This window comes from Battus philenor, unplaced genomic scaffold, assembly GCF_028537555.1.
Source record: "Battus philenor isolate CCGP_79_NKW_IND1 unplaced genomic scaffold, ilBatPhil1.0.hap1 SCAF_9, whole genome shotgun sequence".
Classification (NCBI taxonomy): Eukaryota; Metazoa; Arthropoda; class Insecta; order Lepidoptera; family Papilionidae; genus Battus; species Battus philenor.
The window spans coordinates 3,752,108-3,765,170 of record NW_027181759.1 but is presented as its reverse complement, the minus strand read 5'-3'; the positions used below and the strand labels follow the sequence as shown (position 1 = coordinate 3,765,170).

Here is a 13,063-nt window from a genome sequence, read left to right as displayed (position 1 = left end):
TTATATGACAATATGTGCTGCTTTTATTTGATAATGTGCAAACTTCTTCCTGGATTGGTAGGATGATATAAATCGCTACACAATAGTGTTCGAAGAATCGATTCGTACAATTATAAATTAATTTACATTAAAAAATTCAATGTGACCTATTTTATAAAGGATATATGTTTTTGCTTCAAAAAATAAAATCAATAAGATATACAGACATACCACAAAGTAATTACACCAATAATTCACGAATAGTGTAATGAAGTGCATAACAATACATTTAATTAATGGACATGACGTGAGTTCGTGCTCTGCCATACATTTATGCAAACTTTTTACGACAGAGGCTGTTATTTAGTCATAATTAATCTTTTGCAACAATTATAGAAATCAGAACATATCGTTTTTGAAGTTCTTTTTTGATTCGTAAAAAGAATTTGTGAGATAATTTTTAAACTTTTTCTTTTATTTTTTCTTTAGTTTTTGTTAGAAGCGCCTTCTTCTTACTCTACACTGGTTATTTTGCCAATCGATCCGAAAAAATAGTATAATGTAGCAGCCCAAGTTTACCAAGGAATTCTTGAGCTTGGTTACCTTAAAAGAGGTTCTATTTTAAGCACCTTACACTCTCTGCCCCTAGAACTTGCGGAAACTAGATATAACATTTGGCCTATAATGTAAGCCAGATTAAAAAAAAAACATTTGTGCCATAGAAAGTCCTTTGTTTGACACAAGTTTTTCCATAGATTTCCAATCAAGTAATCTTTTTCATAAGAATTTTATATTGAAATCTACAAATGGTCATAGGCCCAAAAGCCCATATAGGTTCGTTTTCCGGTGTGTTTGCCCGTGAATGCCAAGCCGTCAACGATGCGCATCGATTAGGGCCACCACGACTCGAGATCTAATCAAATAAGGAACGTGATTCCTTCGCTATTTACGACAGTTTCGTTCGGAAAAGTACATTTAGTTGTCACTCATGGTGTTCATTTATTTATTTTGCTATTCACATACGATCATTTACAATGACCAAATGATTTACGTAACGAGAAGAACGCCAGAAAAGCCCAATTTAATAGAAATTATAATCAGATTGAACTCTCCTATAACGGCGTACTTCAACTTAAAGCTCTGAGGGTTCCAAACGCGCTTCGATCTCTGAAGAGGCCACAATAAACACAGACGGGTTTTTTGTGGTCATATTTACTTATATATTTTATAAATAATGGTAGAGTAAGTCATTAAAACCTTTATTAACTTAAAAATATTTCACACTGTTATAGGATTTTTAACAAGATATTGCTTAATTAAGTTTTTATATTTATAACAGTATAATTCAGAGTGTATCCTGTATATGGTTGCGCATAAAAGTACTCGTAACGTACCGGTAACTACCGCTTGCATATTCATATAATATATTTTAAAATTATCCCTAATAAGTTTGCAAGTTATGTAAAATGGCTTTTTTACCACCACTCCGGTAAACAGCGATTAATGTTAAATCTACTTTTTACGACTTTCAAGAATAAATAACAATATAAATAAACAAAAAATGTATCGTCAATCATCTAAGCGCAAAACTAGAAGACAGCCTAACTAATTTGGTATTTTTTATTTTTATTAAGTCACAAGGAATGGTGTTACGGAGAGAAAAATAAAAAATTGCGAGAAAAATAGTTAAACCTATTTTCTTTTTATAATAACAAACATAATTCTACATGACAAAAGTCACAGAATAAATAAAAAAACTTTCCATAGCTGTGTGTTAGTATTACAATGTAAAGATAATTATTACTACAGTCTTGAGTATGAAATAATTTTTTTAAAAGGTTTTGTATAACAATGATGTTTTTGGATAAATATGTATGACATTATATATTAAAAAATAAAGGGATCGCCCTCAAATAAGTTCTTTTATTTGTTTGACTACAATTCGCCTAGTAAGTTTTAAAAGTATAAAGTTTGCTGGGTCTAGTAGTAAATATAATTAATTCATAGATATTGTCAACGTATTTACAGAATTTATCCTAGTATTTTTGATGAGATATACTGAAGCTTCGATACTAGGAGTAAGATAAAACTCCTTCAGTACATCACATTGAGAAAGCCCATTGCGATTTAGCGAAAATTTCGGTCACGGTCAGTGAAAATATGCAAATTTTTATTTACGATATTCGTACGAAATTTCTACAATACACATTAATAAAATACTGTGCTAATTTTCTCACACCTCGTAAATTTGAATCTATGCAAAAATCTACTCAATTAATTTTAATTTCAAATTAAACTTGCGTGAAATAGTAATCGTTGCAAATTAACGCCTAATACTTTATATGCGTTTTTTGTAAGTTTAAAAAAAATACCATTAAATTATGTTTTTAAAAACTGCATATTATGCCTTTAAGAATCTCAATCTGTTAAGAATGAACGACTTTATGCGGGTGTTACCTATTGTTTAAAGTCCATGGTGACCATAGCAGCCGAAGCAAAACACAACCAATGTTATTGAATAACATAAAATAAAATTATGTATTAACTAGTATATGAATATTTTTTTTAAAACTAATAATAGTCCATTTTAAAAAATATGTATAGTTTATTTATTAATTATTGTCTATTGTATATTTTTAAATTAGTTCAATAAACTCACCGTATGAGGTTCTGCATCGTTGACTGGCCGACGACCTGGCAGCAAAGCTCTATAGTTTAAAAAAAACACTTCGACTTCTGAATTCAAATCGTATGGAATACGAAAACACGCGGTTTGTAGTCGGAAAATGTCAGTACGTGCGGCCCGCGTGAAGGTTGAGACGTTTCTGGCGCTCGGCCGCCTGCGTGCCTGCTCTTGAACTTGTGACTCGAGCAGGTTGCACTGGCCTGCAGACCGTTGCATTTTTGTTTGTGAACCGTCTCCGACGTCTCCGCGGATGGGAGCAAGCTCCCCTCCAACGCCCGCGGGCCGACGTAGCGAGGGGACCGCGGTGTGTCAAGCGAGCCGGTCAACACGCACGGGGAAAGCGTTTACATTGTCACGTTTACAATAGCTGGAAATCACTGATGGTAGCTTTTATTTGCGAACCAATTAAGCGAGCGGTAATTAGCGCATTAGGTCCGACGAGACGAAAGTAATGTCTACTTCTTTTTTTTTAAGAACGTCTCATTTTATTTTTACGTTGACAATCTGTTTCGTCAAATCACTTTTCATTAATAGCTGCTACATGAATGGATCGTATACCGTTTGATGTCTTTTATGGTCCAAATTCGATTTTATTGTGTGAACTGATTAATTGAGTTCGAAATTGAAATAGAAATGCCGGCAGAAATTTTATTACGTGAGAAGTGAGTGATTGTAGTACGAATGTTAAAGATCATACAATGTTATATTTACAAAAGGCGCTAAATTTATCAGTCACAGTTGTCTAGTCAATTAATTTATTCTAGCAGAGTTACTTAACCGTCATGAAAAAAAAAGTGTCGTTTATAAGTTGCTTGGTTGAATGGTGTATAAGCTTTAAAGTATATATATATATCTACATATATGCTCATTTTTAAGCAAAAAGCTTTAAAGATCTTATACCTATTTATAATCACCCTATATAATCACTTTCAAATATGGTAGTATCTAGGGACAGAAAGTAAATATCGATTAGTTTTAATATGTACGAATCCGAATTTTGTAAACATTTTTCCTTGATATATAATCATTAGGTTATTTATTATTTTTTAAATCATTGATTTTTGTATGGTACACCATATAAAAAAATTATTTGTCAATAAATGAGCTATAAATTCAAGCTTTAAGAGCTTTCAAATCTACAATAAATCACCTACTATATTATCAAATTTAATGCGCATTTAGAAAAAAATAGTAATTAATTAAGACGAATATCTAATATTTAATTATATGGTAATAATATGACGAATAGAAAAAAAACTGCCTTAAGCCTCCCAGAATTCCCAAGAGGGAGAGGGCGTCCAAAAGCTACGTGGTGGTCTAATATCGGAAAGGAACTGGAAACCCTTCAACTTGATGCAGAGACAACCCAGGATAGAGTGGCCTGGCGCAAATTGATAAGGAGACCCGACCTCAAATAAAAGGAAAAGGGAAGGAAGAAGAGAGAGGCAATAATATGACGATGGTGATTACAAATTATTCTATCTTAATCTTTCTGTGAAACAGTACTCTACGAAATAGAAGTGACTCTAAAAATAATTAAAATTTTTAAAAAAATGTCCTTGTGTACCTGTCATATACAGGACTTGAAATGTGAAAATATTCCGTCAGAAACTTTTAAATGGTTAGACTACATCCTGTTATCTTTTATAATAATCGCTATAGCGTCAGTAGAGCGATGCGGATTACGTACGGAGCGCGTAATTAGCTGACTTTTAAAAATAAAAAACTCTAGATCCTTATCTTAACACCTAGTGGAATGTGCTCGTATGAAGTTTTATGAGGGAACAGACAGTCTAGCGATATCTTTCGCGTGAGGAATCTTTAATATACTTTGTAACTTTATAAATTGATTTCGATCAAACTACTTTTTAATCTGTAATACTCGTACATGACAACAAACGTGTCCTGTTCCAACACATATATTTTTGTTATAATTTTTGAAATATATTTTAAAGATGAAAACTATTGTCAAAACGCAGTTTACACATAAAACAAACAATAAAGCAAATATTTATTTTTTGAATAGATTTTGCATCTCCAAAAACTCAACACATTGACATAGTGTACATTTAAATATATCTTTATATATGTATTAATGGCCCTAATTTTATATGTACCTATATACACACACACATATATATATATAGTCATTCTAAACCCAGAATGTTGATTCTATTAAGAAAAATTTAGCAAGAAACTTGATAGTCAATCTTTGAACGCTAATTTTACAATTTTGGGATTTCATTATTTCATTCATTATCATCAACATTTCAGCTGTATGACGTCTACTGCTGAACATTGGCCTCCCTCATAGATTTCGATGGAATTCGACCTATACGACATTGACAAAGCCGTCTGTCTACCTAACTTACGATCAGCGCAGCGCTTGCCGGTTTATGGTTTCCACATCAGAACCTTAGGGCACGAGCGGCTTTCTGTTCTGCATGCAATGTAGCTTAATCAGGGCGCTGAACAGTTGCACTATAAAAAACTCTAGTTGAGCAACTTCTGTTGCTGTGATGGGCGATTCGCGATCCGGCCTTTAAACTGTCGCAAGACCACCCTCTACCTCCAGGCGTTGAGAGAGAAGAAGAACATTTTGAAAGCAAGAGAGAAAAGGATATAAGATTTTACTGGCGGAAGCGCACGCGGGGTAGGAGGGCAATGAGAGGGCGGATCAATTGGCCAAAGACGCGGCCCTAAAGATTCAAAGAAGACTTGAATACGAGAAGTGCTCTGTTGCGTTCTTCAAGCGACAACTGAGGCTGGATTCACTTGACGAATTGAATAGGAGTGAATCCCTCGAGCCCCTCGGACCTAGCGGTAGACCAGATCGTGATGCACGCAATAGCAAGTTGTCAGAAAGAATCAAATGCGAAATGGAACTAGAAGACAGGGTTACAAGTGCCACCGTCGCCTTCCTGATGGAAGAAAGAGAACGTAGTCTTATCATCTTAAGATATTGTCATAGAAACAGAAAGGAGGTGATTAATGGAAGTATAAGTTTGGTAGGGCGAAACGCTAAGAAAGGTAATAGAAAAAAATAGTAAAAAGTATAAAAACAAATCATGACTGTAAACAAAGAATGAGGCGATGAAAGAAAGCGATGTGTGAAAGGACTTTGAAAGAAAGAAAGAAAATGTATGAATTTGTAAAGATAAACGAGTGAAGAGGATGTATAATAAATAAAATGTCCAGAAGTGACCCAACAATAAGATGGGGAACGATAGGCCCCCAAATAAGGGAGCCACAAGTAAAAAATGTAGCTTGACTTCTGCGACTCCAATTTGCTAATTAGCTTCATTTGTCAACGTATCTCCGCCATAATAATCTGTTTAAAAAGTGTTTTAAGTACTTAAATAAATGACAAAAATATTACTTTGAACTTACAAAAACGTCGCATTTCCGTTGTAGATGTATTTCATAATTCACTATAAAAAGAATCATATTTTTTAACTTGCATCTATTTAATAATTTCGAACATTTTAAAATTTATTAATAAATTTATTAAAAATCTCGTTTATATCTCGAAAAAGACGAGTTATATATAAAATTAGACATTTCCCGTGTCATGTCACGTTGCTCTCTTAAAAACAAACTTCTTTACTTTAAACTTCTTTCCTCAGTTTTTTTTACTTACTTTTTTTATTTCTGAATTTCAAACGTCTTTTTAGAATAGCGGACAAGCTCTTTCCACAGGACAGGATGGTATCCTTAGCTTACCACAAGGTATAACAGTTTACATGATTTATATCATAATGTACACATGAAAAAAATGTTAATTTTATTTAAAACAGATGCTTACTGTTGAGTTGGTGGCCGGCTCTTCTCGACTTATTAGCAGTACTAGTCGGTGGCTTACTACTTATAATGTTAAAATAATCGACATTCTAGAAGCGATAAACATATAAAGATATTTTTTAATTTGAATTTGAGTAGTTATTAACAATCTGGATTATTTATAACTAATCAATAAGCGTTTATTGATTAGACCAGGGGTATGTGATCGTTATTACCGTCTGCTTTACCTACAAACAGAAGTTTGTCGAAATTACCTGATAGTCTGCGTACGAACTGAATAAAGTAGCTTAGGACTAACTGGTAATATATTGTGAACAGCCTGGTGTTAATATTGGGTAATTATTTTAAAGAAATGAAATTCATTTAGCACTGAATTATGGATGCAGTTACAACATGTACAATCATGTAGAAATAAATGTTTACATCATCGAAGAGTTTTTAATTCCCACCAGAAACACTCTATGCATAAATAGCACACGTGTGAAATTTATCCTCCGTTATGAATAAATGTGAATACAATTGTCAGCTGAAACATTGTTACAAGAAATCTGTTTATCCACCTTTTAAGATATGCACTGTATATGGAATACATTGTTATGGAATCTCACAGTCATACGGTAATTGATTTGTACCATGCATACCATAGGTACAGTCGCGAGCGAAGGAATCATTTTAGTATCTGACTGTACGTCGCAGAATTAAGTTGTTTGGTCGCGACATAGGAAAGAGGATACGTGACGGATGTTACATCGTGTCCGACCGTTGGCTATTAATATTTATGGGCGAATGATAATATCCATATTTGTTGATTTGAAAGGACTTTCCTGAAAAATTATATATATATATATATATATATATATATATATATATATACATATAATATATACACATATTTATCAAACAATATTTATACATTATTAATCTTGATTGTGAACGTCGGCATTTACACACTACATATACAAATATCTAAACATGAAGGATGATTGGTTATGGAAACGAATGTATTGCTCATTTGTTACCTTTAGTATTTAAACCTATTTTAATTCATCCTGTTGTAAAGTTGAGCTCTTTGAAATAAGTTATATTAATTTTTTTTGCGATACGGCAATTACTTCTGTCAGTAAAACGTCAGCAGGGACGAATATTAACCAATAATTGATTTCAAATATATGTACTCATTGGATTTTTGAAAACGCTTTTTCTTGCTATATTGTCATTAAGCTATTTATTATTTCTAAAGTTATCGTTTTCTCAGAATGTCCTTGATAAATAACACTATTTTGTGGTAACACTTGTTAAAGTTCGCTAGACTGTCACCTCCTGCATCCATTTGCGAATTAGATTGGAATTGTCCTTATTTGAGTTTAGTGACAACATAATAAGATGTTAGTGCCAATGACAGTTAGTCGATTCTAGATACAACGTCCTGGTCGTCACGAACAGACATAACGTATAGATCGGATTTTGATTTACTCACGCGCACGACCGATGCAGCAAACAATTTTTTTTCACTTTTAATTATACTTATATAATATGCATATGTTACACATTCTTTGTGTACAATGTCTAAAGTTTTAAATGATCGGATAGATATAAATCTATGTATTTTCATTTTATCATAATTTCAGCGATAAGACGTCCACTTCTATATCATAAATGCTCCTGTATTCAAACAAACATGTTGGCGTTATTATACAAACACTTCAGCATATTTATATACTGATAGTCAATTTGAAAAAGATAGAGAGGAAGTTTTATTAGTCAAAGGCAGACTTTACACAATCTTGACTTATATGGCACTAAAGAAATCAAAGTATTTTGACTGTTTAACTTTTAGTGTTATTTTAAATTAAGTTAAACAGAATCACGATTTGTGTAAGATTACGTAAGAAAATAGCCGGCTAAGGAGAGGCGGATCTTTCTATATGCAACATGTACGAGTAAAGAATTTTTAAATTGTATTAGAAGATTCTAAGTAAAGGCAGTTGCATGTTTAATTGAACACAACCGTTCGAAAAACTATTAGCCTTGTCGGAATTGAGGTCAGCTCGTGTATCACAGGGGTCGCTTACCCCTGATCATTCTAGATAATTTCTTCAGCCACTACTTCTGTCAGCTTTTCGAAGTGGTAGCAGCTACACCTGGCTAACATTACATCCAGGTGTAGCTGTTAATTGAACCTTCATAATTTATTGATAGCTTTCTAATCCGAGAGTCTTGACCATCGCCAAAATAATCGTCTTGTTGAAAGACAACAGAGTTTGGGCAATGGTAGAAGTGCAAGAGAATTATAAATTAGGCGCTATATATTATTCTGAGAAGTTTAAAAATAGCTATGAAACTTTGTCAAATAAAAGCACATCGTCTGGAACAGCCATTCGGTTCATTTCGCACAATAGTCTTTTGAGCAACAGAACAAGTTGAGGTTCGTCCTTTCTACACGGGCATTATCTATTAGTGACAAATCCGGAGACTCTCCGAGGAAGCTCTTAAGCATAGATTGCTCCATAGAGTTTCCTCTTAAGTGATCTAAGAGCTTGCCTTGCAAGATGATGAAACTGTAGCAACCCGAGCCTCCTCAAGGACTCCTCGAATTTCGCTAACTTAAAAGTTGTTTAAGGCTAAACGCTCTCTTCACCCTACTAAATCTCGCAAATGTAATTGGGCAGGAGTGTAAGCAAAAAAAAAATTTATTTATAAACAAATGCGATCACCCGGTCATGGTTGATCTTCCGAAACTTTAGTTCCTAGTATCCCCAGAAGACTCCCAAGTCTACGTTAGTTTGGTAAAAGAATGGGGATCGATAATACGTAAGCAGATGCCTTCGGAAATTATCTACTTTCGATAGTAAACAACAAAATGATGGCTTGAATCAGATATATAGATATGTAGGCAGAAAATATTTTAAGATGCTCAGTATTTATTACTTACATAAATTTCCATATTCCATAATCATTAAAACGTGTCGAGACATGGTGTAGCCGCAGGAGATTCTATGAGAAAATATGGGACATGGGCTTGATGCTGCATGGGCTTTATCTTTAATTACAATATTTCCCCGTCAGTTTTATTACACTGCGTCACACATAATGCTCTCCATTCGTCTTGTTCACGTACATTAGAAAGTCAGTGTAAACATCTTTAAAGTTGGAACGTTCCAAATTTGAAATCTTCTTTCGAGTATAATTTTCTAAACTAATGTTCCCAGTAACTGCCATGCATTTATCGAAGTTAGTATTATAAACTTACCGTAATTTATTATAACTGCTACAAATGATACACAATTAGGAACAATCATGGCCACTTTTGTTTAAACGATTTAATGTCGTATTATTTCAACATTAGCACAGTTTTAAGTGCAGTCGCACTTTTGAGAGGGAAAGCATACATTGTACGTATATTTTTTGGACATGCAACACTGCGTTCAAAATAAGTCGTAGAGTAATTTTTACTTTCAGTTATACAATTATACACATTTGAAGCGGATTAAATAATTTTAACGTTCTGAATTATAAATAGCTTTTAATTTAACGTTATTACGTAAAATTATAGCACAGTTCAATTGTTAAGAAATAGCATTTTATTCCTTCTTTGTTAATCTACTATCAGTCTACTAACTATAAGTGGTTCGTATGTGTGGAGTATGTCAGGATATGGTTGACTTCTAGCAAATCCTTTAGATACAGAACGACATCCGTTCATGCAACTTCATACGTTTGGCATTATTTGCCGGTGTAAAAAGCTAACTAACTTGTAAAGATGACTAACTAGCCGTCGTTGGTAGAACTTATTTAGACAAATAGTTCTGACCTCTTATTTGACAACAGCCAACTTTAAGTTCTCGTAGATGTCGGAATTAGTTATGTTCCAATGTGATATCGCATAAAGGTTTTTATTTCTTAACATATGGGCCATATTCCTCTTTATACACGGTGTTCTGTACTCCATCCTACTGTGTGCAGATCCAGGAAATTAATGCCTCAATAGATTCCTGTATCGTAAGTAAAAAGGAAAACCAGAACAATGCGCCACCATTGTGATGGTGACGATGACACATTGTAGCAAATTCTCGAGGAGAATAGATAGCAAGCAAGTTGTGTTGTGGTGGGGAAATAATATCTTCCTATTAGTCTTTGTTACAGAAATGGAGCAGAACGAGAAGACATGAAGGCGTAGTCTAGGTCTCTAAGGTCCCTTCTACAAAACAAATGTTTCATAAAGCGGCTGTGGAAAAGGGAAGAGAGAGAACATCAGAACTCCTTATTAACAACTAAAAACCTAGAGAGTACGTGTATTCTTTTAACTCTCATAAAATCGGATTTAGTGGTAAGTTGCAGTCTATCGACCCTTTGTACTTACGGTCTTTTACTTTAGTTCTTTTTGATCCCTTACATGTAAAAGGTAAATATAAAAGGTAATGGCCTTAGGCACTAATTGCTTTGGGGGACAGTATCAAAGCGAAATATTTTTTTCCCGCCAAAGCAGTTTATGTGGGTGCCAATTTCAATTTTTTTTTAATTATTCATGTTGTTGTTTTGGATTTCTTATTTTCTTTTTATAATGTAAACGCAGCCATCTAATATTACGACTGTGTCTACGAATTATTACGGGAATTGATATAATTTTTTTTAATAAAATTTTTACGCTCCATACATCTTTCGTAATTAATCATAAATGAAATTATATTTTAAGTTTTTTTAATTATGTAAATAAGTAGGTGATCGAATTAAAGTTACAACGTATAGTTCTTATAATTCATAATACCGTAGTTTTTGGTGAGTGGGCGTGGGTACCGCTATGTTCTATGATTTACATCACAAATGACTCGGAAACCGGCTGTTAACCAATTTGTACGTGAACTTGTGTTCGCCGCTTTATGCATACGTATTATGTATTAGACGTTTGTTATAATCATATTTCTTTACTATCAATAGCCGGTGGCGCTGTCTGTATTATATTTGTTATTGTAAAAAAATGGCTACCTTTTTGTTGAAACGTTGAAGCTCTAATATGTACGTGCTGTAATAACACGATATTATTAGAATCTTGTTGCACGATATAGGCCTCCCCCCATAGATTTCCTAAAAGACAGATTTAAAATCAATCTTTAAATTTTGTGGGTATATGCTTCGTCCGACCCTGCGCCTATTAGTCCGTGATCGCCACTTCAGAACGTTAAGACCCTAGTGACCATAAGCTTAGCATGCTGTCCCCGCTATCACTTCAATATACCAATCCGCTGCGTTTTGTCGGTTACTTCCATTCTTCTTCGAATCTGCTGATTCCTAACGATCTCGTAGAGATATCCCGACCATAGCTCGTGATGTGATTCTTTGCTTCTCAATGTGGCCCAAAGTGAGAGACCACGTTTCGTATCGATTCTGTTTAGATTGGAATGGATAATAATAATCAACAATTTCGCTGATACTTCGGAATAACAGTGTCTTATGGAGGACCAAAAATCGGTGCTATCTGTCAAAACCGTTGAAAAAAAGAACGGGGGCGTAATACATTACACATTTTATTCATCGTCGTCATATTATCCGATAGATGCCCACAGCAAGGTATAGGCTTCCTACAAAGATCGTCACGAAAATCAGTTTTGCGCTGCCCGCATCCAGTAACGTGGTGAGGGGCCTAACCACGCCGCATCTATCAGCTCGTGGTCAGTAGTCGAGAACCTTTCGCCCTCATCGGTTTCACGAGCGATGCGCCCCAGCTATTGCCACTTACGAACAATTCCTCGAGCTACTTCGTGGACTATGATTCTTCTGCCTCATTCCTCTTTCTATCACCGCTTTTATATTTCGATCCCGCAGCAAAACGTCCAGGACTATCCCCTTTGCGTTCTGGGTAACCTTAAGTCTTCTTATAAAACCAAATATAAAAGACCAAATCTCGAATCCATATATTTATTCTCATGAGTAACATACGTGTAAATATTAATAATCATTATAATGTTTTACTCAATAAGTCCAGCAGATACAAATGATTTAGGTATATGTTCATTATTGCTTTATTCAAAATGAAAAAACAAGACAGGTCTACCCATTCATTATGTGTATATATTCTGATCAAAACCAATCAGTGTATTATTCAAGCTCGATTAAAAGTGTATTGACACGTATGCAAAAATTGACCAGAACGAATGTTCAATTTAAATTCTACAAACGGCCCTAACGAAATAGGCTCTATATGTTCACACCGAGATATATTGGGTTTACTATACTCTGTCCCGATTTTTATAAATATAAAAATTTAAAGACTGTTATTTTTATTATATTAATACAATTTTTAATTTTTTTTTGATTGAACTTGAAATTCGAATTTAAAGTATTATTCAAGTAGGCATTGCAATGACTCGTTTATAAATAATAAATAATATTGACGCCATCCCGGAATTATTTAGTGTCACAATAAATTTAAAAAAAAAAACTTTTTTCTTCTTTACTGTAAGGATGCTTTGTCATGAAATAAACGCATTATTACTTATATTTTCATAAATATGCATAGAGATATTCTGAAAAAAAAATTGACCATATGCTTTACAAACTCTAGACGCAGAAAATCACATAATAAACCCGAAAAATAATATA

General features: G+C 33.8%; 1 protein-coding gene across 1 annotated transcript in view; it reads right to left on the bottom strand.

The window, feature by feature from the left end:
• Window positions 1–2,792, bottom strand: part of LOC137932396 (uncharacterized) — a 61,276-nt gene extending 58,484 nt beyond the window's left edge. Inside the window, exon 1 of the mRNA XM_068776001.1 lies at window positions 2,639–2,792. Coding sequence (XP_068632102.1) covers window positions 2,639–2,655 — 17 coding nt within the window. The 5' untranslated portion in view covers window positions 2,656–2,792. The remainder of the gene's footprint in view (window positions 1–2,638) is intronic.
• Window positions 2,793–13,063: the final 10,271 nt, after the last annotated feature.